This window comes from Heterodontus francisci, chromosome 2 (assembly GCF_036365525.1).
Source record: "Heterodontus francisci isolate sHetFra1 chromosome 2, sHetFra1.hap1, whole genome shotgun sequence".
Lineage (NCBI taxonomy): Eukaryota > Metazoa > Chordata > Chondrichthyes > Heterodontiformes > Heterodontidae > Heterodontus > Heterodontus francisci.
The window spans coordinates 15,020,381-15,047,643 of NC_090372.1; the positions used below are offsets into that span (position 1 = coordinate 15,020,381).

General features: G+C 46.8%; 2 protein-coding genes across 2 annotated transcripts in view; both read left to right on the forward strand.

Annotated features, from left to right (window-relative positions):
• The window catches only part of si:dkey-154p10.3 (oocyte zinc finger protein XlCOF6), a 59,189-nt gene extending 45,623 nt beyond the window's left edge, over nucleotides 1-13,566 (forward strand). Inside the window, exon 7 of the mRNA XM_068054623.1 lies at nucleotides 13,226-13,566. Coding sequence (XP_067910724.1) covers nucleotide 13,226 — 1 coding nt within the window. The 3' untranslated portion in view covers nucleotides 13,227-13,566. The remainder of the gene's footprint in view (nucleotides 1-13,225) is intronic.
• An 8,322-nt stretch (nucleotides 13,567-21,888) lies between these two features.
• On the forward strand, nucleotides 21,889-26,145 carry LOC137380520 (collagen, type I, alpha 1a-like). The gene is made up of 2 exons (XM_068052448.1): nucleotides 21,889-22,708; nucleotides 24,248-26,145. Exons 1-2 carry the CDS (start codon nucleotides 21,889-21,891, stop codon nucleotides 26,143-26,145), a joined length of 2,718 nt encoding a protein of 905 aa, XP_067908549.1.
• Nucleotides 26,146-27,263: the final 1,118 nt, after the last annotated feature.

The following is a 27,263-nucleotide window of genomic DNA, read 5'->3' on the forward strand; positions in this document are numbered from 1 at the left end:
ATTTTTACACATACATTCCTGCAGGCCTAAAAGGGTTAGCATATGAATATTTACCATTTGATCTGAAAATAAAGTTTTACCTCATCAGAGAGGAAGTGCTGTGCACAGAATGTGCTGCTGTGTACACTGCAGCTGCTGACATGGCAGTTGTGGTTCTCCTTATAATTCCATGTTATTACAGTTATGTTGTCTGCTACACGCCTAGTTCCAGAAATTTATGTCAGATTCAGTAACAAGAAAACCAGTTCACATTTCCATCTTATAGAAGCAACTTAGATTTGATGGAGTTATGTTTCCAACTTTACCATCCAGGCATAAAGTATGGCCTGTTTAGAGCAGCGGGATGAAAATGGGCTGGCGAATGTCCTCTGCGTGTAATGAAGCCCATCTGATTTTCCTTTAATATTTTTAATTTTATGTCGCTCCTTCTGGATGTGTGAGCTGATGCTGAGACCTTTCTCCACACAATTTGTCAATCAGGGTGAATGGACTAGTTGTCTGTAGGGGCCATCACAGTCACATCTGACCCTTTTCCTAATTCGCCATCCATCGGCTCGTACTTCCAGCATAGGCAACTGAATAATGAACAGGGAGTAGGCCTTCTGTCTGACTCCTCCTCTTCTTTCAGCGCGAGAACATTGAGACTACTTACAGCACTTGCCACCCTGTTAATTCAGTACAGCTGGAAAGTTGAGCTTGAACTCTTGCTAGTATGGGCCCAGTGTCATAATACATGTATCATTTGTCCACGCTCATTGCTTTTTGCAGGGTAATAGAAGCTTGTTTCTTTAAAGGTGAACGTTAAGAGGCAGATGGTTAAATTAGCCTGTTATGTAATTGGCCAGTTAAAACCCAATAAAGATACTGGCCTGAATTGTTAGATTTTTTATATTCTGTTCCCAGGAGTAGCCTGATGTACATTGGCCTAGCCTAACCTGCTTATGTACTCCTTCTTTGCTTTTGCTGCAATGGAATTTAAGAATCTTGCTTGCTTCAGAATGTTTTCTTTAATATAAGATTTCACACATATGTTGCCAATACTGGATATGTTGCATTCACAGATGTCATTGCCATTTATGATTTATTCATATGTCACATTTCCACAATTCAGCATAGCGGTGCCTCATCAGACCCCTTTCCTATCCTGAGTGGCGTGAAACAGGGCTGTGTTCTCGTACCTACACTGTTTGGGATCTTCTTCTCACTGCTGCTCTCACATGCAGTCAAGTCTTCAGAAGAAGGAATTTTCCTCCACACAAGATCAGGTGGCAGGTTGTTCAACCTTGCCCGTCAAAGAACGAAGACCAAAGTACAGAAAGTCCCTCATCAGGGAATTCCTCTTTGCTGACAATGCTGCATTAACATCTCACACTGAAGAGTGTCTGCAGAGACTCATCGACAGGATTGCGGCTGCCTGCAACGAATTTGGCCTAACCATCAGCCTCAAGAAAATGAACATCATGGGACAGGACGTCAGAAATGCTCCATCCGTCAATATCGGCGACCACGCTCTGGAAGTGGTTCAAGAGTTCACCTACCTAAGCTCAACTATCACCAGTAACCTGTCTCTCGATGCAGAAATCAACAAGCACATGGGAAAGGCTTCCACTGCTATGTCCAGACTGGCCAAGAGAGCGTGGGTAAATGGCGCACTGACACAGAACACAAAAGTCCGAGTGTATCAAGCCTGTGTCCTCATTACCTTGCTCTACGGCAGCGAGGCCTGGACAACGTATGTCAGCCAAGAGTGACGTCTCAATTCATTCCATCTTCGCTGCCTCCGGAGAATCCTTGGCATCAGGTGGCAGGACCGTATCCACAACACAGAAGTCCTCGAGGCAGCCAACATCCCCAGCATATACACCCTACTGAGCCAGCGGCGCTTGAGATGGCTTGGCCATGTGAGCCGCATGGAAGATGGCAGGATCCCCAAGGCCACATTGTACAGTGAGCTCGTCACTGGTATCAGACCCATCGGCCGTCCATGTCTTCACTTTAAAGACGTCTGCAAACGCGACATGAAGTCCTGTGACATTGATCACAAGTCGTGGGGTTCAGTTGCCAGCGATCACCAGAGCTGGCGGGCAGCCATAAAAGCGGGGCTAAAGTGTGGCGAGTCGAAGAGACTTATCAGTTGGCAGGAAAAAAGACAGAAGCGCAAGGGGAGAGCCAACTGTGTAACAGCCCCGACAACCAATTTTATCTGCAGCACCTGTGGAAGAGTCTGTCACTGTAGAATTGGCCTTTATATCCACTGCAGGCGCTGCTGCACAAACCACTGACCACCTCCAGGTGCTTACCCATTGTCTCTCAAGACAAGGAGGCCAACGAAAGAATACATTTCTCCCATCGTTATTCTAGTCTAAACACTATTTAGATTGTTATGAGCCTTTTAAAACAGCAGAAACTCAGCAACAGCTGCTAGAACAGATCAGCGGAGTATGTGAATGGACTTTGTTTCTCTCCTGATGGTTTGAACAGAAAAAGAGTGTTGCAGCGAACATGTTGCAGTTTCCAAACCCTTCCTCATGACACAGTTAAATAAAGTGCCTGTTTTCTCCAACAATGATTTGCCCACAGCAATCTTCCTGTCACTACTTGCTGCAATAATGGTCGGAGTTGTTATTTTATTAGACTTTGTTGTTCCTATGGCAATGAGGCATGATGGTTGTTTCTTGTGAGTGATTCATTTTAGCAAATGAGCCACAGTTGCTAACCCAAATAGCTTATTTGGTAGATGCAGACTGAAACTGAGCCATTCTAATCAGGAGGTCATCAGCTCACTTCCCAATGTTGCTGCATTAGCTGGTGTCATGCAGGCCCCTACCTGCCAAGAATGAGACATTAATTTCACCACATGAACATTGATCTTTAAACTGTTACTGGAGTAAAGAAAGAACTTGTTTTTAAAAAAAACACCAGACTCTTGACTGGAAAGATATTTGCATAGTAACAGACAGTACTTGGAAAGGGCAAAGGGGTCACTCCCTGCTCCAATTTAATCCACAATGGACTTTTGATTACCAGATGTCGAAGGTGGAGAGGCTAGCATTCCCAGTTAACTGCTAAAATGTCCGAATACATAAACGGACATGGTCAGACCAGTTTAGTCACATGAATTTGAACTTGCCACAGAGAACTTGAACTCAAAGCTGTTTGCTCCTGGACTGAGAACATCTCTCTCCTGTCTGCTCCCATCTCTTTCTCACAGAACTGAAGATCCATTGAAGACACATGAACCCCAAGAGAGAAAAGTCTCCTACAGTGGACAAGGTTTAAGAAGAATACTGGGCCCCAACAAAAATCAAGACTACTTACAAAAGGACTACAGTGAACTCGACGCAAAGTATAAAGAAACTCTTCTGATATTGCCTCAAACCTCTCTACTTTATTTCTCTTCTGCTCTTTTCTGTCTCTATTTGCATGTGCGTATCATGTATGCATGCTGCTGTGGGGCGCGGCATGTATTCGTAGACGTTAACTGAATTACAGTTTAAGTTTTAACAAATTTCACTTTTCTTCTTTAAACCTGAGAAAGCCTGATTGTGCTCATTTCTTTGCTTTATAATTGGAAAGCTTTGAACAAGGATTCACCAAGAGGGAGCTCAAAACACACTGTGTTTCAAATTAAAACCCTGTTACAATCAGACCAGGTGAAGGCTGACAAAGACCCCTAGACACCTTTCTCACCTGGTCATAACATTGGTCGTAGCTGGAATAGTGATAGGCTGTGGTACTGTTGGTCTTAATCCCCTTTAAATTGGGAAGGATGTCCCCCCTCCTGACATTTACTGGAAAGTGCACACGTAGATGTTGGATGAGCAAATGATTGCACTCAGGTCATGTCAAATAGACCACGTCCGTTACCCAGACTCATACATGAAGAATGGCCAATTGGCTAAGGTATCAGAGGGCACTCAATACCAGTAGGGCCATATCCCAGCTATGGGTCCATGCCGTAAGGAAAGGAGGAGGAGTAAAAAAGTAGAGTTGTGGCATCAATACTGCCTTGCAGAACCCATCAGATTTGTATTGCAAAGAACAATAACAGATTACATTCTAGTAGAACATTATTCACTATTAAACATTCCTTTAAGTTGCTCTAATGGCCAAATGAGCAAAGACGGTGCAATGAGAATTTTTTATGTTGTCCGGTGCAACATAAATGAGATGCATGGAGTTCAGGTTGTTTGAAGATCTCAGAATAGGTTTATTAAACAGCTAACAACTGTACAGAGCTAACTATTACAGAACTTGTCTCTTAGTGTAACAGTAGCAGAGTGAGCCTGGCATGTAGTCACATAACTGCATCCTGGCACTTGGCTTATTAGTGTACTAAGATTTTAAAGGTACATTACTCTGAAAGGCAATCACACAACAGAAGGTTGCCTGCAATACCACCATCATTCAGATGCCACATTGCTGATTTATTTTCTTATATTTCTTGTCTCCTGGGCCTAGGCTTTCTGCCACTGCTCTCCCTGGATGATGTTATGGTGGAATTGGGGTTGCACTCTGCTCAAGAGCAAAATGAAGCTCAACATAAGCTTGAGGAACTGCACCTCATCTTTCGATTAGGCACTTTACAGCCTTCCAGACTCAACATTGAGTTCATCAATTTCAGACTGTAATCTCTGCCCCTATTTTGTTTCCTTTTTCTTTTCTTTACAAGTTTTAGTTTTTACCTTTGTTTTTGCTTTTGCATAGCAGCACACCTGCTTTAGGCACATCTTTTGTTTCTTTTCTTGCCTCATCACCACTCCCTTTGGCCCTGCACGACTTACCCTTCTGTCATTTAACCTCTCCTGTCTACCGCCCTATCACAAACCTTCCCATTTGTTCTTTTACCCACCCTTCTCTTCCTCAAAACCTATTAAATTTCTGACTTTTCCTAGTACTGATGAAAGGCCATCGACCTAAAACGTTAACTCTGTTTCTCTCGCCACAGATGCTGCCATGCCCTGTCGACTATTTCCATCATTTTCTGTTTTTATTTGCACTTTTCTCTGTTGCTGCCTCCCTGTGACTAGTCCTGTTGTACAAAGCCATGACTGCTCTTATTTTACCGCACAGAAGGAGGCCATTTGGCCCATCGGGTCCATGCTGGCTCACCACAGAGCAATTCAGTCCCATTACCCCGCTTGGTGCCCGTAGCCATGCAAGTTTATTTCCCTCAAGTGCCCACCCGATTTCCTTTCCAAATCGTATTTCTAATCATTTGCACTCTTGCAATGCTGAACACTGAGGCTGCCTGTTAGTCCTCAGTATCCAGTATTGAGAGATCAGCAGAGGCTGTGCCAGGGGAGAAGAGCAGCTTGTGTTAGGTGTATGCACTTTGAGAGCGTTTTCAAGCAAACATTCTTTAACATGCAACTCCCACGTCACCTCTTTTTCCTGCCACAGTGAGTCTTCACTCCCTTATTGGCGCAACACGCCAGCCGTGGCCTGGGGATCCATGTCTCAAATATAAGTGTTGCCAGGACCAGAACCAGACATATGGCTGGGTTCAGAGCAATGAGCCCATGAGATGAGCACAAGCCCTTTTTTTATTCTTTCGTAGGGTGTGGGCATCACTGAGAAGGCCAGCATTAGTTGCCCATCCCTAATTACCCTAGGTCATTTCAGAGGGACGCTCTTCTTTTCTTCTTTGGCCTCCTTGTCTCGAGAGACAATGGGTAAGCGCCTGGAGGTGGTCAGTGGTGTGTGGAGCAGCGCCTGGGTCAGAGGGACGTTAAGTCAACCATATTGCTGTGGGTCTGGAGTTACATGTAGGTCGTAAGGAAGGCAGATTTCCTTCCCTAAAGGACATTAGTGAGCCAAGGGTTTTTTTTTTTTACAATTGATTATAGTTTCAGTAATGGTGCCATGAAACTAGCTTTCAATTCCATATTTTTAAATTAATTAATTTAATTTAAATTCCACCAGATGCCATGGTGGAATTTGAGCCCATGTTCCCATGTCATTAGCCGGGGCCTCTGGAATACTAGTGCAGTGCCATTACCACTACACTACTGTCTCCCCACTTGTCAGAGGTTGGCCCCAATTATGTAAGGGAAAGCAGAAAGCCCTTATGCTCTTATAATTTCTTCCAATTTCAGTATGACCATAGGTTTTTCCAATATTAGATTGAAACCATCGAGCTTGTTATGTTATTTACGCATCTTTAAATGAATCATTTTTAAATGATTTATAAATTCTGTCATGGAAATAGTTTGGTGAACATTTACATCGGTAACTACAGGCACATGTCTCCTCATTTTAATCAAAACCGGGTGAGAAATGTTGCCTAATTTCTTGATTCTAACAGACAATCCCACAAAAATGTATTGAGTCTGACTTTGAACAAAGACTAGCTTCTGAAAGAAAGCGTGAAAAGGAAATATTTGAAATTGTTATTAAAAACAGTGTCTGTCTAGTAAGGTTTCCAAAAAGACAAGGCTTTCAAAACAAGGCTTTCCTACCCTTGAAGTGATGGGGTTTATGATGAATAGGGGAAGGTACATTATTAAATTTGTTAATTCCCACTATTGAATTAGTTAATTAGGGCACATTGTTGAATACAGTTTTGAAAGTCTTCATTCCGTTGGTAAAATTAGTCAATTACGTACATTCTACCCGATAATTAAAGAGACAGTGCTAATTTGACATAGTGATGTGCAATAACATAGTTGATAAAATTGAAGCAGTTTTGTCTATGGTGTATCATGGCATTGGTTTCCTTTCTGAGTGACAACACAAATGGGTTAAAAGCAAGGTTCACTCACAGAAAAGGGCCCAGCTTGTTTTGATACTTGAAGTGACACCAGTTTTCCAGCATAACTTGGGGAACCAGGAGTGGAAAATTGTCTAGGGACCATCCTGCCAGTTCTCTGCTCAGAGTGTCCCAACAGCATCATTCTCCCCTGGACCCAGGGTGAAACCAAATAAGGCAGTAATGACAGAGTGATATATGTCATATTTTCTGTCACTATCGCCTTAGCAACATTGCATGTAAGGATTATTTGTATGCAAATGCCTGCAAAGGACTTTTTAACAATTAAAAGCTTGCCATTTAGAATGTGTTTGATTGCAGGGATTTATTTGTGGGCACCCACTGGCACTTCAGTGGCCAGAACTTTTGCCTGGCTTGGGGAGAGCTTGAACTTGCATTATCTGATACAGGCACCTGGTTCTGCAGCTACAGAAATCTTCCACACCTTCCCTTCCCCAGAGACCTTCCCAGAATATGCAGAAAACCCACTGGAAGTTCCGTTAAAGTACTCAAATCAGACCAGGGTCAGAGGCGGCTCAATCAGGCAGCCACAAGTCCTGCCCTACCGCACATATGAAGATACAGCTCCCAGAGAAACTAAAATCTAGTCCACAAAGTCCTCAAAAATAGACATGGAGGGACCAAGCCATTCAATTCAAATATAGACATTTTGTGGGTTTTGTTTAAATATGTATTCCATTGGCAGCTAAGTTAAGAGTATTCATTTAAATTTTAAAAAAGAAAAATGTGCAGATGCTGCAAATCTGAAATTAAAATGCTGGATACACACAGCAAGTCAGTAAACATCTGGAAAGAGAAAAGACAAACTAACATTTTGGGTCAGAACTGAAGATTACGAGATAAGTAAATGTTTTACTAAGGATGGAATAAAGATAAAGAGCAAGAAAGGCAGGTAGCATATCCTGCACTCACACACAGAGAGAATTAATGATTTGAATGAGGTGCAGCCTGTACATTTGGTCACTGTTTAGCCGAACACCTGTTCTATCCACAAGTGCGTGACCCCGACCCAACTTGTCACTTTAACAACAACTTGAATTTATATAGTGTCTTTAATGCAATCAAATGTTCTAAGGCATTTCACAGGAGTATTATAAAGAAAAAGATGACACCAAGGCGAATAAGGAGATAATGGAGCAGATGATCAAAAGCTTGGTCAAAGAGGTGGACAGTGATCATAGGATCATAAGGTTTAGGTGAGCTACTGGAAAGGACAAGGAGCAATCCAAAGTAAAAATAATTAATTGGGGGAGGGCCAACTTCAATGGGGTGAGAACGGATGTGGCCCAGATAAATTGGAATCAAAGATTGTCAGGCAAAACTGTAACAGAACAATGGGTTGCCTTTAAAGAGAAGATGGTTCAGGTACAGACAACGTACATTCCCACAAGGACAAACAATGCCAGAGCTCCCTAGATGACAAAAGAGATAGAGAGTAAGATGAAGCAGAAAAAGAGTGCGTATGACTGTTTTCCTTAGAGACGAGAAGGCTGAGAGGAGATTTGATAAAGATTTTCAAAATCATGAGGGGTCTGGACAGAGTAGATAGGGAGAAACTGTTCCCATTGGTGGAAGAGTCGAGAATCGGAGGACACCGATTTAAAATGATTGCCACAAGAACCATAGGTAACATGAGGAAAAACGTCTTGACACAGCAAGTGGTTACGATCTGGAATTCACTGCCTGAGAGTTTGGTGGAGACAGATTCAATCGTGGCTGATAATTACTTGAAGAGAAAAGATTTGCAAGGCTAGGAGGGAAAGACAGGGGAGTGGGACTAGCTAAGTTGCTGTTGTAAACAGATGACATGAACACAATGAGCCGAATGGTTCTTTAATCATTCTATAATTCTAGGTGGGTTTTAAGGAGTGTCTTAAAGGAGGAAAGAGAGGTAGAGCAGTGGTGAGGTGCAGGGAGGGAATTCCAGAGCTTAGGACCATGGCAGCTGATTGCTCCTCATATTCCCACTTTGGCCCTCTGTCTTTCACCTCCCATGCGACTATGCCAAACTGGCTCAATGCAAGCTTCAGGGAAGGTATTTTATCTTTCTGCTGGAAACTGTGCAGCCCTCCAGTCTGAAAATTGTCTTCAGTACCTTAAGACCATAATCACATCCTCCATTTCCTGTACAGTAGGAAGTGCCAGTATTGTGGAGTGTGTGTGGAGGTGTCTGGGGGAGAACTGCATTGCTGTTTCAGGTGTAGATAGTATCTCGGAACACAGAGTTTTTGGAGATTAATCGCTCCACCATTGTTGTCTGTGAGCTCTACAACTCCCTCCCTAAACCTCTCTGCCTCTCTCCTCCTTTAAGACACTCCTGAAAGCCTACCTCTTTGGCCAAGCTTTTGGCCATCTGTCCTAATAGCTCCTTATTTGGTTCTAATATTGTTTGATAATGCTCCTATGAAGTAATTTGGATGTTTTACTACATTAAAGGGGATATATAAATAGAAGTTGTTGTTGTTAATTTTGCACCCATGGAGTTGGCCTCTTTTTCTAGCTTCGTCACTGGTTGAACCACTTTTATTTCGCCAGCATTTTCCTGTTTGCATTTCAGATCTCCTGTATTTGCATCTTATTTGTCATTTTTGCCAATTTCCCACAGTAGCTTGACTTTTGGTTTGTGTGGGCCTCGCCCATATCCTTTTACCCTCTTAACACTTTGCACGTTCCTTTGTACTCTTAATCTTCCATTTCCTCACTGACATTCTTTTATACAACCAAGTAGTTTGTATACAAAATATACAAACTGGGTGGTTTTATTTTAATAAAAAAAGTCAACAGATGAAACTCTCCGCCGAACAAAGGCGGTGGAGGGGTAGCACCACCACCTGATAAATCATCCACTAACACCCTCTCAGTGGTTAGACTTGGTGTTGGTTCATCACCAGTCATTTTTTCCAGTATTTCATGAGTGAGTTTTCAGCAAGGATGTAAGGAAGTTGTTGTTAATTCCAGTTATTGCTGACGGTAGCAGGACACAGCCCCTCTCAGTACACACAGTAGAAAACACAATATTATGTTGTTTCATACAGTGTGAGAGACAACCATTGGAGGTCACACTTCCTAACTGATTCAACAGATATTCCAGCAGCATACACCCACTAACTGCATACTCATCCCACAGGCCAGTGAAACTACTACCAGCACAACTTGACAATTGCATCAAAACCACACATTATCATTTAAACGCCAAGCAGTGCTCACTTTATTCATACGCTGCTCCATACTCAGCTTGTGATTTATTCACATCAAGGATTTGGCTAAGGGCCTCTGACTTTGGCCTGTGTTATTCTTTGTTACGTTCAATTCATTCCACCATTTCTATTTTTTGGATTTAGATGTGTTAGATGAAAGAAAAAGATTTGCATTTATATAGCACCTTTCATGACATCAGGACACCCCAAAGTGCTTTACAATCAATGAAGTTTTTTTAAGGTGCAGTCACTGGCGCAAGGTAGAAAACGCAACAGCTAATTTGCACATAGCAGGCTACCACAAACAGCAATGTGATAATGACCAGATAATCTGTTTTTTGTGATGTTGATTGAGGGACAAATCTTGGCCAGGACGCCAGGGATAACTTCCCTGCTCTTCTTCAAAATAGTGCCATGGTATCTTTTAGGTCTACTTAGAGGACAGAAGGGGCCTTGGTTTAATGTCTCATCTGAAAGACGGCACTTCAGCACTTCCACAATATCGTACTGGAGTTTCAGCCTTGATTTTTGTGCTCTAGTCCTGGAGTGGGGTTTGAACCCACAACCTTCTAACTCTTTTAGCTCTTTGTGGTAGTTCTTCATTAGCATCAACAATGACAATGAATGACAATGCCAGCAACAACAACAATAATCTGAATAATGCCTTTAACAGAAAAAGATCTCAAAATGCTTCGCAAAGGCATAATCCAAAAATGGACATCATGCCAAAGAAGGAGACGTTAGGAATTGTGAGCAACATCTTGGCAAATTGGTGGGTTTTAAGGAGGATTTTAAAGGAGGAGAGGGAGGTAGCTGAAGGCACGGAGGCTAGGTGGGAGGGTGATTGTGGGACTGGACAAATGTTCACGAAAATCTGGAGTTAAATGAATTGTTCCAAATTCCTATTAGTGTTTATACTGGAAGCTTCAAGTAATTGAGGATTTAATTGATAGATTGTTTAAGGCAAACAGGTAATCTACAAATTGGTATCAGCATGCTTGTGAAATGTTGGGAACCTAGACTTCAATTCAAAAGTCTTCCTTTTTCCTTAAATGAGGATTTTCCTCCACTGTGGTTGACAGGGTCCTCGACTGTGTCTATTCCATTTCCCGTACTTCAGCTTTCACCCCTTCCCTTCCCTCCCAGAAGCACGATAGGGTTCCCATTGTCCTCACTTTCCACCCCACCAGCTTCCACAATGAACGGATCATCCTCTGCCATTTCTGCCACCTCCAATGTGATACCACCACCTCCCCTTCCTACAGCACCTTCCCATGTAAGTGCAGGAGATGCAACACCTGTCCTTTTACTTTGTCCCTTCCCACTGTCCAGGGCTCCAAACGATTCTTCCAGGTGAACATTGATTTACTTCTACTTCCTTCAATTTAGTATACTGTATTCACTGCTCACCTTGGGGTCTCCTCTACATTGGGAGCCCAAATGATGTTTGGGTGATCGCTTTGTGGAACACCTCCATCAGTCTGCAATCATGGCCCCGAGCTTCTGGTTGCCAGTCATTTCGATTCTCCACCCCATTCCCACTCTGACCTATCTGTCCTCTACCTCCAATACAGTTTACACCCTTCCGGACTCAACAACTAATCACTGACCCATTTTCTCAGGCAGTGGCTGTAGGTAACAATTGTGCTATTCCTATTTACACCTCCTCCGGCATAGACTTGATGGGCCGTAATGACTCTCTGACTCTAGACCCATATTTTATTTCATTACTTGTCTCATTACCATATCCTTTTGCCTTGCGCCATCATCCTTTTTGTCAGTTAATCTCTCCTGTTTTCCGACCTATTACAGACCTTCCCTTTTGTTTTCCCCCTCCCTGCCTTAATCCCTGCTTAAAACCTATTCCGTCTCTAACTTTTCCCAGTTCGGATTAAAGGTCACAGACCTGAAATGTAAAATTAAAATGCCACAGGAGTTTAATGAATCAGAGGCAAGACTTCTACCATTGGGCTGAGCTGATAGTTAATAGTGCAACATAACTTTTATTGAAATTACTGTCCCAAAAATCTGCGGGGGTTAGGAGGCTATAAGCCACAGGCCTTTGTTGTATTGGGGGTACATCTACACTTCCCCTCTCGTCAATGCCAGAGCCCTAAATAGCAGCTTGTTGTCCTGAGGTGGCTGCTGTGTCTATCCAAAAAAGGGGTAAAACAGCCTCTAGTGCTCTCCTGTGTCTGGGAGTCAGTTGCACCATTAAAATAAAAATTGTCCTCTAGTCTCTGGGGTCCACTTAAGGGCCTCTTCTGCTGCCGCTGGCTACGTGGGGAGATCGCCCATTAAAAGCTGGCGACCTCCTTACGGGCTCGAGTGTGGAGGGCTCTCCTGATCGGGCACCCTGTGGCCCACGGAGTGCCCGGTGCAGCAAGAGCCATCCCCATTGAACCCCCCCCACCCATATCAATGACCCCCTCATCCCCCACCTTTTGCCAGGATCTGCCTAACTGGCCCCAGTGACTCTGACATCATTCACCTGGGTTCCAGGGGGATAAAAATTGATAAAGATGAGATATTAGAACGGTTGGCTGTACTTAAAGTTGAGAAGTCACCAGGACAGGGATGGGATGTATCCGGGGATACTCAGTGAAGTAAGGGAGGAAATTGCGGAGGCAATGAATAAAGCCTAAAGAGACCCGGGGGTCTTAACAGATGCAACACAGACTCACTTTAATCCAAGGAGGATATATTGCTAATGATCTCCCTAGGAACATTCCTGGCAGCCAACATGAAAGAGTCCTCCAAGTGCTGATCCTAACACTGAGCTCTAGTTTCCTCTGTGTCCTTAGCAGCTGGGCCCACTTCCTCCAGTCCTTTCGCAATTACAAAGTTGTTGACTTGAACAGTAAGTAGCCATGATCTGAGAGATTTACTCAGTAGCAAATAGCAGTGCCCCCCTCTCCTCCCATCTATCAAACATCACCTTCAGAACCTCCTCTCAATGACCACAATGGTGGATACATGGCCCTCATTACAGCGATGTTCTGCTAGTGAGTTTGACATTGGGAAATATGCCATTTGCATCAGGAACAAATGCCATGAAACAAGGTCCATGTCAGTTCCATGAGCATGAAGAGCCAACCAACTCTCGCAATAATGGCCCTCAAGGGGCACCTAGAAGAAGGATGACAATAGGTTATAAAAGGCACTTGTCAGCACCTGGGTAAGCCTGGTGTTGAGAATGGTTCAGCTGACTGTATCTACTTTGAAATTTATTTTATTTTTTATTTTATTTATTTAGAGATACAGCACTGAAACAGGCCCTTTGGCCCACCGAGTCTGTGCCAACCAACAACCACCCATCCATACTAACCCTACAGTAATCCCATATTCCCTACCACCTACCTACACTAGGGGCAATTCACAACGGCCAATCCACCCATCACCTGCAAGTCCTTGGCTGTGGGAAAAAACCAGAGCACCCGGCGAAAACCCACGCAATCACGGGGAGAACCTGCAAACTCCGCACAGGCAGCACCCAGAATCGAACCCGGGTCCCTGGAGCTGCAAGGCTGCGGCGCCAACCACCGCGCCATTGTACCGCCAGTATGGATTTCCTAATGAGAAATGTTTAAGCTATGAAACAGAGGAGAATGAAGACATGGAAGAGGCTAGATTGGACACTTTTACATCACAAACCTTTGGCCCTGTAGCGGCCAATTTTTCACCGCTATGGCTGCTGTTTTGCATTCAAAATGTCATCTATGGACTGCATGCACATTTCTGGTACTAACAGCGCTGGACGTCATTTTGGTGAGGGGGAGTTAGTGCTTATACAGGTATGCAGAGTGGGCCGATTTGATGCCAGTGCTGCCATTTTGGAACTCAATGCTCCAGCTAATGCTTGTCTTAACCTCACACAGCTGAACTCGTGCTCAGGAGCAGGAATGATGCCCACGAGTGCTAGTTAAAGGTGTCAGATCAACGGTTTTCAAGTTAGTTGCTGGTGATTTCTACTGGCTCTTGATGTAATCGTAGGTATTTAGTGGTTTCCAGAGCTTTTTAAACAAAAGACCTCAAAAAATAGGAGCAGGGGTAGACCCTGCTGTAATAAAATAGAATGTGCACTGACATGATGTTTTGTTATTAATGGAGGTCAAAGTCATACAGGAAAGAGTGCACTTATGCACTACTGACGCCTGCACTCAGTTGTTGATGATTGACATAGTCATGATGGGGCATAGAGAGCTGATGTGTTTTCACGTGGTAGGACGGGTAGTGGTTTGAGGGAATCTCTCTTTATTTGAAAGTGGAGGAGGAGGAGTTAAGGCTGTGGTGTCAAAAGTAGATTGTGTTGCATAGAAGACTTTGGTAACAATAGGTGCTGTTGGCTCCTACATTAAATGCTGCCTGAGTTTCCTTTCCTCCAACCTGTGCTCCTTCTCCATGGTAATGGCAGACAAATACAGGCCTGTAGGGAATGCTAAGGGATGGGGTGTGTCTTAGGGGTTCCAACAATCTGCCAATGGCCTGATCCTATGGGAATCAATAAGAAAGCCAAGGTGTGTGTCGTCAGAATGACCAAACGACTGCTGAAACATAGAAACATAGAAAATAGGAGCCAGATTAGGCTATTTGGCCCTTCGAGTCTGCTCCGCCATTCATTATGATCATGGCTGATCATCCAACTCAGTAGCCTGTTTCCGCTTTCCCCCCATACTCTTTGATCCCTTTAGACCCAAGAGCTATATCTAACTCCTTCTTGAAAACATACAATGTTTTGGCCTCAACTGCTTTCTGTGGTAGCGAATTCCACAGGCTCACCATTCTCTGGGCGAAGAAATTTCTCCTCATCTCAGTCCTGAAAGGTTTACCCTGTATCCTTAGACTATGACCCCTGGTCCTGGATTCCCCCATCATCGGGCACATCCTTCCTGCATCTACCCTGTCAAGTCCTGTTAGAATTTTATAGTTTTCTATGAGATCGCCCCTCATTCTTCTGAACTCCAGTGAATATAATCCTAACCGACTCAATCTCTCCTCATACGTCGGTCCCACCATCCCAGGAATCAGTCTGGTAAACCTTCGCTGCACTACCTCTAAAGCTAAGGAGACCAAAACTGCACACAATATTCCAGGTGTGGCCTCACCAAGGCCCTGTATAATTGCAGCAAGACATCCCTGCTCCTGTACACGAATCCTCTCACTATGAAGGCCAACATACCATTTGCTTTTTTACCGCCTGTTGGATCTGCATGCTTACCTTCAGCGACTGGTGTACGAGAACACCCAGGTCTCGCTGCATATTCCCCTCTCTGTTTATAGCCATTCAGATAATAATCTGCCTTCCTGTTTTTGCTACCAAAATGGATAACCTGACATTTATCCACATTATACTGCATCTGCCATGCATTAGCCCACTCACTCAACTTGTCTGAATGACCCTGAAGCCTCGCTGCATCCTCCTCACAAGTCACCCTCCCACCCAGTTTTGTGTCATTTGCAAATTTGGAGATATTACATTAAGTTCCCTCATCTAAATCATTAATATATATTGTAGCTGGGGTCCTAGCACCGATCCCTGCGGTACCCCACTAATCACTGCCCGACATTCGGAAAAAGACCCGTTTATTCCTACTCTTTGTTTCCTGTCCACCAACCAATCTTCTATCCATCGCAATACACTACCCCCAATCCCATGCGCTTTAATTTTACATGCTAATCTCTTATGTGGGACTTTGTCAAAAGCCTTCTGAAAGTCCAAATAAACTACATCCACTGGCTCCCCCTCATCAACTCTACTAGTTACATCGTCGAAGCAATCTAGTAGATTTGTCAAGCATGATTTCCCTTTCGTAAATCCATGCTGACTCTGCCCGATTCTACCACTGTTCTCTAAGTGCTCTGCTATAAAATCTTTGATAATGGACTCTAGAATTTTCCCCACTACCGACGTCAGGCTGACTGGTCTATAATTCCCTGCTTTCTCTCTACCTCCCTTTTTAAATAGTGGGGTTACATTAGCTACACTCCAATCTGTAGGAACTGTTCCAGAGTCTATAGAATCTTGGAAGATGACCACCAATGCATCCACTATTTCTAGGTCCACTTCCTTAAGTACTCTGGGATGCATACCATCAGGCCCTGGGGATTTATCGGACTTCAATCCCATCAATTTCCCCAACACCATTTCTCTACTCATACTGATTTCCTTCAGTTCTTCCCTCTCACTAAGCCCTGTGTTCCTCAACATTTCTGGTGTGATATTTGTGTCCTCCTTTGTGAAGACAGAACCAAAGTATGCAATTAGTTGGTCAGCCATTTCTTTATTCCCCATAATAAATTCCCGTTTCTGACTGTCAGGGACCTACATTTGTCTTCACCAATCTTTTTCTCTTCACATACCTATAGAAACTTTGACAGTCAGTTTTTATGTTCCCCGCGAGCTTGCTCTTGTACTCTATTTTCCCCTTCTTAATCAATCTCTTGGTCCTCCTTTGCTGAATTCTAAACTGCTCCCAATCCTCAGGTCTGTTGTTTTTCCTGGCAAATCTATATGCCTCTTCCTTGGAGAAAAAAGTATCTCCCAGATGCAGAAATTGTTGTTCAAAATCCTCAGAGTTTTCTGTGTCAGCTTTTTAAAACATTTTCTTCACAGGATTTGACAGTCACTGCCAAGGCCAGCGTTTATTGCCCGTCAATTGTATCAGTTGATCCCGGCTACTGTGCTTCATTAATCTGTCTAAATTAATAGGAAAGTCAAGCCAGGAGACTCAGAGCTGCTGCACTCTGGCCCTCACTTTGACACATACTTTTGTGGATCGATGAGCAGTTCAAGAAGTACGAGGGAACTCCAGAAAGTGTTTTATAATAGTGCAAGATGGGCGGAAATAGCTTCTGTCCAATTTTCCGGCACCACTGGTAAGCTAAATATGCTGAGGGAAATTTGTCGCCATAGTGTGCAATCCATGCTGTCAATCTGGAATGCTGCTCACATCAGGACGCCATGCTTTGATGATGCAGCCATTGAGCAGGATGTCAAGCAAGAGAGGGATGCCCCATTTCCTCACCATGGAAAGAAGATCCTGATTGCTGCAGGCCAAACATGGCAAGCAATGGCTGAGACCATCACTAGCTGCAGCGCAGGCCAAAATACATGGACACAATACTGAAAGAAATGTAATGACCTCAGCAGGCAGGAGAAAATAAGTGTGATCCTTTACACATGTATAAATCTCTTTCTGGGCCTCATATCAACAACCTACTGTTTCCTATCAGACAATGTTATGCTATCATTCAAATGATATAATGGAAGCCTGTGGAGTCTCATGTCCAATTTGACTTATGCACCTGGTCACAGTCTACATATACTCTACACAAGTACTCAAAAGCATCTAATCCATGAAAGAACATGTAAACAATAACGACTTCAAATTCACTGTCACTCATTGCTTAAGGAGACGTCTCCGCTGATGTTGCTGGGTGCCCTGATACTGCACGAGTAATGAAAGTTTGATATGTTTCTGCTAGTGAAGACCTCTTAACAGAAGGTCCAGTGTCACTGGTGGAGGACCTGCTACAATCCAGGAAGTCAACCTGTTTGAAGGGCTGCCCACAGGGCAAAACTTACTCTAAAGCTCCTCCTCCCTGCCCTAGCCCTGCACTGCCTCTTTCTCTAGTTTCCCTCCTTTCTCTCCTCATGCTCACCTTATCCATAAGACCCACCTCCTGCTCTCTCGACGCTATTCCCGCTAAACTGCTGACCACCAAACTTCCATTCCTGGCACCTAATTTAGATACTATTGTTAATGGTTCTCTCTCTGCAGGTATTGTGTCCCACCCCTTTAAATCTTCCCTCATTATCCCACCTCAAAAAAACCATCCTTGACCCCCTCCATCCTTGCAAACTACCAGCCCTTCTCCAACCTCCCTTTCCTTTCCAAAACCTCTCAAATCTGTGTCCATCTTTCCCGGAACTCCATGTTTGACTCCCTCCAATCAGGTTTCTGCCCCTGCCACAGTACTGAAACAACCCTTATCAAAGTCACAAATAGCATTTTATGGTGGCTGTGGTAAACTTTCCTTCCTCGTCCTTTTTAACCTGTCTGCAGCCTTTGCCACAGTTAACCACACCATCCTCCTCCAGCACCTCTCCACCATCGTCCAGCTGGGTGGGGACTGCTCTCGCCTGGTTCCATTCTTATCTATCATAGCCAGAGGATCAGTTGCAATGGCTTCTCTTCCTGCTCCCATATTGTTACTCTGGAGTTCCCCAAGGATCTATCCTTGGCCCCCTTCTATTTCTCATATACATGCTGTCATTTGGCGACATCATCCAAAAGCACAGCATCAGTTTCACATGTGTGCTGACGACAGCTAGCACTGCCTCACCACCACCTCTCTCAACTCCTCCACAGTCACTAAATCGCCAGATTGCTTGTCCAACATTCAGTACTGGATCAGCAGAATTTTCCTCCAACTAAATTTTGGGAAGACTGAAGCCATTGTCTTTGGTCCCTGTCACAAACTCCTGTTCCCCAACCACTGACTCCGTCCCCCTCTCTGGCTGTTTGAGGCTGAACCAATCTGTTTGCAATTTTGGTGTCATATTTGACCCTGAGCTATCTTCCAACCACATATCCGCTCCATTATTAAGACTGCCTACTTCCATGTCTGTGACATCGCCTGACACTCCCCCTGCCTCAGCTTGTCTGCTGCTGAAACTCTCATCCATGCCTTTGCTACCTCTAGACTTGACTATTCCAGTGTTCTCCTGGACAGTCCCCCATCTTCAACCCTCCATAAACTTCAGGTCATCCAATACTCTGCTGCCCGTGTTCTAACTCGCACTAAGTCCCGTTCACCCATCACCCCGGTGTTCAGAGATATACACTGGCTCCCAGTTGAGCAACATCACGATTTTAAAACTCTCATCTTTGTTTTCAAGGATGGTGGCAGAGACTGGGGGGGATGTGAGGATGGCAGCAGTGATTGGGGAATGACAGTGACAGTGGTGATTGAGAGAGTAAGAGTGGAGATGGTGATTGGGGATTGAGGGTAGCAGCAGTAATTGGGAAGTGAGGATGGTGGAGGTACTCGGGAGAGAGGGTGGCAAAGGTGATTGGTGGGGGGGGGGGGTGAGGTTGGCAGTGGTGATGGATGGGTGTCCGAGGGTGGTAGTGGCAGTTGAGGACCTTCAATTTTTATGTGGGGTGGGTAGAGAACTCCTGCTCTTCCTGGCTCCACACTCGGGCAAGCTTACCTTGTTGTTGGTGGCCTGCAGTGTTCCCTTCATGGACCATCTGTTCGGCTGCATGTAGAGCTGACTTTCCTGAATGCAGCTGGTCCCGGTATCTTGCCAATTCCCAATTTCCTTCGCCCGACTATGTGCAGCTGAGCCTTCAGCTGCCTGGGGCTCTGAGCTCTAGAATTCCCTTTCTAAACCTCTCTGCCTCTCCACGTCTCCCTCCTCCTTTAAGAAACTCAGAAAAACCTACTGCTTTGATCAAACTTTTGTCACCTGTCCTAATCTCCCCTTATATGGCCAAGTCTGAAAGGTTTGTAGCCAGCCGGTGGCCTCGCGGCCTGGTTGGAATAAAAGCAGAGAACTGGCGCATGACAAATGAATCATGGCCGCTGGCATGAAACTGGGCACGGCTGCATAACGCACTGTCTGCAGTCGCAAACCAGCTGGACACTGAAGAAGTGAAATCCCTACCTGTTGAGTAAGATGCCAGGCTGGCGATGGGGAGCACACAAGGCAATGTGAGTGCAGTCAATGGTACTTTAAACCCAGGGGAAACCTGCAATCTGGATAAAGCTGAGTACTTGCTCATTCTGCTTTGCTCTGCCAATGGTGAAAGAGGTGTAGGTTTTCCTCCTAGTGTAGGGAGCCTCAGTGACACTGCTGATTCAGTATTGGATCGCTTACCAGGAAGTACCGCTGGCATCACCTGCTGCGACCTGTGGCACAAAAGCTAAGGGCCTCAGTGACAGCCACAGGCAATGCTGTCCTTGCATTGATTCAAGGCTCGGGTTGAGGCTGCAGCAGGTGACATAGTTCATGTTGGAGAAGTGGACCCCGAAAGACCTGCTGTGGGTATGACCTCCAGTGTAGTGCCCCCCACCTTCTCCCTCTTGCTCTGCTCCTGCTCCCTCTTGCCCTCCAGCCCTAAAGGCAGACCTAGTAATTCTCCCATGACTGCACTAGAACTATTTCGAAGGCAGCTAAAAGAAGTCCAGGTCAAGCAGCCACGAATCAGTTCTCTGTCTGAAAACAGGCCAAAAAACACCAGAAGTCAACCAGCAACCTCAAATGACTGACCAGAAACTAGCCTGTATTTAGTGGATAAAGCCTTTAAATAGCACTGCTGAAGGGCCCTTCCTGCCTGTTAGTGCCACGAGTTTCTGGGCAAATCAGGCACTTGGGCAGTCTAATTTCACAAAAGGGTTCTATAACAAGTGTAGGACCCCTAATTTGAATATATTCATTAGCAATTATGTAGTTCTGGTGTGTTCCAATATGGCTGGCAGTGCACTGCCAGCAGGTAATGAGTGTGTGCATCCTGACCACCTTATTCGATGCTTAGGCATCTGTTTTGCACCTGAGAAACGGGCATGGCACCATAAGATTTCAATGTGTAATTCTCCTGACGGGAATGGCCACCTGGATTTGTTGGTTGAATCTCTATGACTTCTGACCTACCAAAGTTGACCCTTTTCCTCCCGAGAGCAGGGAATTCTCGTGCTGTCCTGACTGATATTCCTGCCTCAGGCAGCAGCAACAAAATCAGACAAACAGGCCATTCATCTCATTGCTGTTTTCACTCACATAAATTAATTATCATCGGGGACGTTCCTTGGTGATGTGATAAGACGCTAAATACATGAAAATTCTTTCTTTTCTCTGTATCAGTTCTTCCTGCTCTACCAGTACTAAAGCTTCTCTATGGCCTTTCCATAACATAAAAAATTATAAAAAAACACCTGCACATGTCTGCAACATAGAACGTGAAGTTCGGCAGTGAGTGCGCATGTGTGCAGGTTTATTTTACATTTATTTTTTCATTAGAGTCATTTTGGGAGGTGAGGGAGGAACCGATTATCAGAAGGGGGAAGGATGTCCAGAAGGACACCACTTTAAACTGGAGTTGCCTAGTAACACAAACAGCTTCAAATGGTGAGTCCAGATTCGGAATTTAATTGGCTGTTTAGAAAAAGTGAATTGCTCAAAATGGCAAGAGAAGTTCCAGCAGCAGAGAGATTATGTTGAAGAGAAGAGAAAAACTGGGAAAGAAAATAGAGAATCTGGGAAAAGCAGGAACAGAGAAACTGTCAAAGAGGAGGAATGGAAGAACTAGGGAAGAAATCAGAGAAAGAATGGAAGAAAAAATGATGAGCTGGTAAGGAGAAGGAACAGAAAACTCAGGAAAAGGAGATGCTGTACACTAACACTCCGAAGAACTGAATTCCTTGAATGGATCCATGGATACTGTTATTGGGATCCTTCTCTCCCTCCACATTGTTTCTTATGTTGTATGACAAGGATGCAGGACCCTGGTATCACAAAATGTTTCTTTAAAAATAAACTTTTCACTTGACATACCATACCTCGGGGAATAATTATCCTTGTTGGTGGCTGATTGTGTGTTCTAGATCAGGGGTTGCCAACATGTTAATCATGAACTACTGGTAGCTCGCTGCAGGTCTTTGAGTGGCTTGCATAAAGCTTTGAAAAATTGCACTAAAAAAGAAAGGTTTTCAGTTGTATATTACAATGTGCTCCTCTGTATAGTGAAGATTATTTGATGTGTCTCTGCGTTTTGACCTGTACCTGGCCTGGACACTGCACCCCATGCTCTCCGCGTACCACTTGTTTTGATTCTAATTGGCTCTCACTGAGCACTGCTCCAACTGCCCTGTGCTCTCCAACCAAATACGGCAGACCTTACATCCACCGATGTCATGGACAACCAATTAGATGTGTTGTTTCTTAGCAATGCCCAGATGAGTGTGTCCTCAGATATTGGTCTGTATCTGGGTGGAGCAGCGGACACGGGGAAGAGTCTGTTCCTGGAGGAAGCAGCCGGACCTGGGAAGAGTCCGCATCTGGAGAGAGCAGCCGGAGTCGGGAAGAGTCTGTACCTGGAAAGAGCAGCCGGAGTCGGGAAGAGTCTGTACCTGGAGGGAGCAACTGGACCTGGGAATATTCCGTACCTGGAGAGAGCAGCCGGAGTCGGGAAGAGTCTGTACCAGCAAAGAGCAGCCGGACCCGGGGAAGAGTCTGTAACTGGAGAGAGCAGCCGGAGTCGGGTACAGTCTGTTCCTGGAGGGAGCAGCCGGAGCCGGGGAAGAGTCTGTATCTGGAGGGAGCAGCCGGAGCCGGGAAGAGTCCGTACCTGGAGGGAGCAGCGGGACCCGGGAAGAGTCTTCCTGGAGGGAGCAGCTGGAGTCGAGAAGAGTCTGTACCTGGAGAGAGCAGCCGGAGTCGGGAAGAGTCCGTACCTGGAGGGAGCAGCCGGACCTGTGAAGAGTCTGTACCTGGAGAGAGCAGCTGGAGCTGGAAAGAGTCTGTACCTGGAGGGAGCAGCCGCACCCGGGAAGAGTCTGTACCTGGAGAGAGCAGCCGGAGTCGGGAAGAGTCTGTACCTGAAGAGAGCAGCCAGAACCGGGAAGAGTCTGTACCTGGAGGGAGCAGCCGGACCCAGGAAGAGTCTGTACCTGGAAGGAGCATCCGGAGCTGGGAAGAGTCTGTACCTGGAGGGAGCAGCCGGACCCGGGAAGAGTCTGTACCTGGAAGGAGCAGCCGGAGTCGGGCCTTGACAGAAATCTTTGCATCCTCATTGGCTACAGGTGAGGTCCCAGAAGACTGGAGAATAGCCAATGTTGTTCCTTTGTTTAAGAAGGGTAGCAAGGATAATCCAGGAAATTATAGGCTGGTGAGCCTTACATCAGTGGTAGGGAAATTATTAGAGAGGATTCTTCGGGACAGGATTTACTTCCATTTGGAAACAAACGAACTTATTAGTGAGAGGCAGCATGGTTTTGTGAAGGGGAGGTCGTGTCTCACTAATTTGATTGAGTTTTTTGAGGAAGTGAGAAAGATGATTGATGAAGGAAGGGCAGTGGATGTTGTCTATATGGACTTTAGTAAAGCCTTTGACAAGGTCCCTCATGGCAGACTGGTACAAAAGGTGAAGTCACACAGGATCAGAGGTGAGCTGGCAAGATGGATACAGAACTGACTCAGTCACAGAAGACAGAGGGTAGCAGTGGAAGGGTGCTTTTCTGAATGGAGGGATGTGACTAGTGGTGTTCCGCAGGGATCAGTGCTGGGACCTTTGCTGTTTGTAGTATATATAAATGATTTGGAGGAAAATGTAGCTGGTCTGATTAGTAAGTTTGCGGACGATACAAAGGTTGGTGGAGTTGTGGATAATGATGAGGATTGTCAGAGGATACAGCAGGATATAGATCGGTTGGAGTCTTGGGCGGAGAAATGGCAGATGGAGTTTAATCCGGACAAATGTGAGGTAATGCATTTTGGAAGATCTAATGCAGGTGGAAAGTATACAGTAAATGGCAGAACCCTTAGGAGTATTGATAGGCAGAGAGATCTGGCTGTACAGGTCCACAGGTCACTGAAAGTGGCAACGCAGGTGGATAAGGTAGTCAAGAAGGCATACGGCATGCTTGCCTTCATCGGTCAGGCATAGAGTATAAAAATTGGCAAGTCATGCTGCAGCTGTACAGAACTTTAGTTAGGCCACACTTAGAATATTGCATGCAATTCTGGTCGCCACACTACCAGAAGGACGTGGAGGCTTTGGAGAGGGTACAGAAGAGGTTTACCAGGATGTTGCCTGGTCTGGAGGGCATTAGCTATGAGGAGAGGTTGGATAAACTCGGATTGTTTTCACTGGAACGACAGAGGTGGAGGGGCGACATGATAGAGGTTTACAAAGTTATGAGCAGCATGGACAGAGTGGATAGTCAGAAGCTTTTTCCCAGGGTGGAAGAGTCAGTTACTAGGGGACATAGGTTTAAGGTGAGAGGGGCAAAGTTTAGAGGGGATGTGCGAGGCAAGGTCTTTACACAGAGGGTGGTGAGTGCCTGGAACTTGCTGCCGGGGGAGGTGGTGGAAGCACGTATGGTAGCAACGTAGAAGAGGCATCTTGACAAATATATGAATAGGATGGGAATAGAGGGATACGGTCCCCGGAAGTGCAGAAGGTTTTAGTTTAGGCAGGCATCAAGATCGGCGCAGACTTGGAGGGCCGAATGGCCTGTTCTTGTGCTGTACTGTTCTTTGTTCTTTGACGAGTCTGTACCTGGAGAGAACAGCCGGAGTCGGGAAGAGTCTGGACCTGGAGGAAGCAGCCGGAGTCGGGAAGAGTCTGGACCTGGAGGGAGCAGCCGGAGTCGAGAAGAGTCTGGACCTGGAGGGAGCAGCCGGACCCGGGGAAGAGTCTGTATCTGGAGAGAGCAGTCGGACCCGGGAAGAGTCTGTACCTGGAAGGAGCAGCCGGACCCGTGACGAATCTGCTCCTGGAGGGAGCTGCCAGAGTAGGGAAGTATCTGTACCTGGAGGGAGCAGCCGGACCCGGGAAGAGTCTGTACCTGGAAGGAGCAGCCGGAGTCGGGAAGAGTCTGTACCTGGAGGGAGCAGCCGGACCTGGGAAGTCTGTTCCTGGAGGGAGCAGCCAGACCCGGGAAGAGTCTTCCTGGGGGAAGCAGCCGGACCCGGGAATAGTCTGTATCTGGAGGGAGCAGCCGGACCCGGGAAGAGTCTGGACCTGGAGAGAGCAGCCGGAGCCGGGAAGAGTCTGGACCTGGAGAGAGCAGCCGGAGCCGGGGAAGAGTCTGGACCTGGAGAGAGCAGCCGGAGCCGGGAAGAGTCTGGACCTGGAGGGAGCAGCTGGAGCCGGCGAAGAGTCTGGACCTGGAGAGAGCAGCCGGAGCCGGGGAAGAGTCTGTACCTGGAGGGAGCAGCCGGAGCCGGGGAAGAGTCTGGACCTGGAGAGAGCAGCCGGAGCCGGGAAGAGTCTGGACCTGGAGGGAGCAGACAGAGCTGGGGAAGAGTCTGTACTTGCTGGAGGGAGCAGCCGGAGCCGGGAAGAGTCTGGACCTGGAGAGAGCAGCCGGACCAGGAAGAGTCTGTACCTGGAGGGAGCAGCCGGAGCCGGGGAAGAGTCTGGACCTGGAGAGAGCAGCCGGAGCCGGGAAGAGTCTGGACCTGGAGGGAGCAGACAGAGCTGGGGAAGAGTCTGTACTTGCTGGAGGGAGCAGCCGGAGCCGGGAAGAGTCTGGACCTGGAGAGAGCAGCTGGAGCCGGGAAGAGTCTGGACCTGGAGGGAGCAGCCAGAGCTGGGGAAGAGTCTGTACTTGCTGGAGGGAGCAGCCGGACCCGGGAAGAGTCTGGACCTGGAGGGAGCAGCCGGAGCCGGGAAGAGTCTGTACCTGGAGGGAGCAGCTGGGCCCGGGAAGAGTCTGGACCTGGAGGGAGCAGCTGGACCCGGGAAGAGTCTGGACCTGGAGGGAGCAGCTGGACCCGGGAAGAGTCTGTACCTGGAGGGAGCAGCTGGATCCAGTAAGAGTCTGTACCTGGAGAGAGCAGCCGGAGCCGGGGAAGAGTCTGGACCTGGAGAGAGCAGCCGGAGCCGGGAAGAGTCCGTACCTGGAGGGAGCAGCCGGAGCCGGGGAAGAGTCTGGACCTGGAGAGAGCAGCCGGAGCCGGGAAGAGTCCGTACCTGGAGGGAGCAGCCGGAGCCGGGGAAGAGTCTGGACCTGGAGAGAGCAGTCGGAGCCGGGAAGAGTCTGGACCTGGAGGGAGCAGCTGGACCCGGGAAGAGTCTGGACCTGGAGGGAGCAGCTGGATCCAAGAAGAGTCTGGACCTGGAGAGAGCAGCCGGAGCCGGGAAGATTCTGGACCTGGAGAGAGCAGCTGGATCCAAGAAGAGTCTGGACCTGGAGGGAGCAGCTGGACCCGGGAAAAGTCTGGACCTGGAGGGAGCAGCTGGATCCAGCAAGAGTCTGTACCTGGAGAGAGCAGCCGGAGCCGGGGAAGAGTCTGTACCTGGAGAGAGCAGCCAGAGCCGGGGAAGAGTCTGTACCTGGAGAGAGCAGCCAGAGCCGGGGAAGAGTCTGGACCTGGAGAGAGCAGCCAGAGCCGGGGAAGAGTCTGGACCTGGAGAGAGCAGCCAGAGCCGGGGAAGAGTCTGAACCTGGAGAGAGCAGCCGGAGCCGGGGAAGAGTCTGTACCTGGAGGGTCCCCTTCTCCCCCCTCTCTCTTTCCCTCTCCCCACCCTTCTGTATCTCCCCTCATCGCTCCACCCCCCCCCCCCCCCCGTCGCCAGTGTTCCCCTCTCCCCGCTCCCTGCTCTTTCTGTCCCCCCCTTCCATCTGTCCACACATCTCTTTGTCCCCCCATCTCTCTCTCCCCCTCTCTATCTCTGCCTCTCTCTCTGTCCCCCTCTCTGTCTCTCTGTTCCCTCTTCTCCATCTCTCTCTCTGTTCCCCCTTCTCTCTCTCTCTGTCCCCCCCCCTCTCTGTCCCCCTCTCTCTCTCTCTTTCTGTCCCCCCTCTCTTTCCCTCTATGTCTCTGTTCCGCCCCTCTCTCTCTCTCACTCTCTCTCTCTGTTCCCCCTTCTCTCTCTCCCTCTCTCTCTCTGTTCCCTCTTCTCCCTCTCTCTCTGTTCCGCCTTCCCCCTCTCTCTCTGTCCCCCTCTCTCTCTCTGTTCCCTCTTCTCCCTCTCTCTCTCTGTCCCCCCCTCTCTCTGTTCCCCCCTCCCTCTCTCTCTCTGTTCCCCCCTCTCTGTCTCTGTTCCCCCTTCTCTCTCTCACTCTCTCTCACATAGTTGTAGAGAGTGGAATGCTCTTTTCTTTTAAAAGTCTGTTCTATTAAAAATGATCATTGTCAGTTTCACAGGTGACAGCCGCTGACATCGGGAACAGCTGTGTCCCAAAAGACTCGGGGGTTTTCCTGGCGGATTTTTTTTTTAAAGTCAGAATCCGCTGGAAAACCCCGAGTCTGTTGGGAAACGACTGTTCCCAATGTCAGCGGCTATCACCTGTGAAACTGACAGCGCAATAGTTTAAAAGCCAGACTGACAAAGGGAGATTTCTCATCTCCAGTCACAGTGAGGATGAGGAACGGCCCTGCGAACAGTTTACACTCTCGGGCCGGATGGAAACGGTTGGTGGGCCGGATCCTGGGCCATGGGCCATATGTTGGACAACCCTGTTATAGAACAATGATGGCCATTTCCCAGCCACACAGGATTCATGTGTTTCACAGGAACTGCCCTTTCAGTCTATCAGGACTGTGCTCATTTATTTTC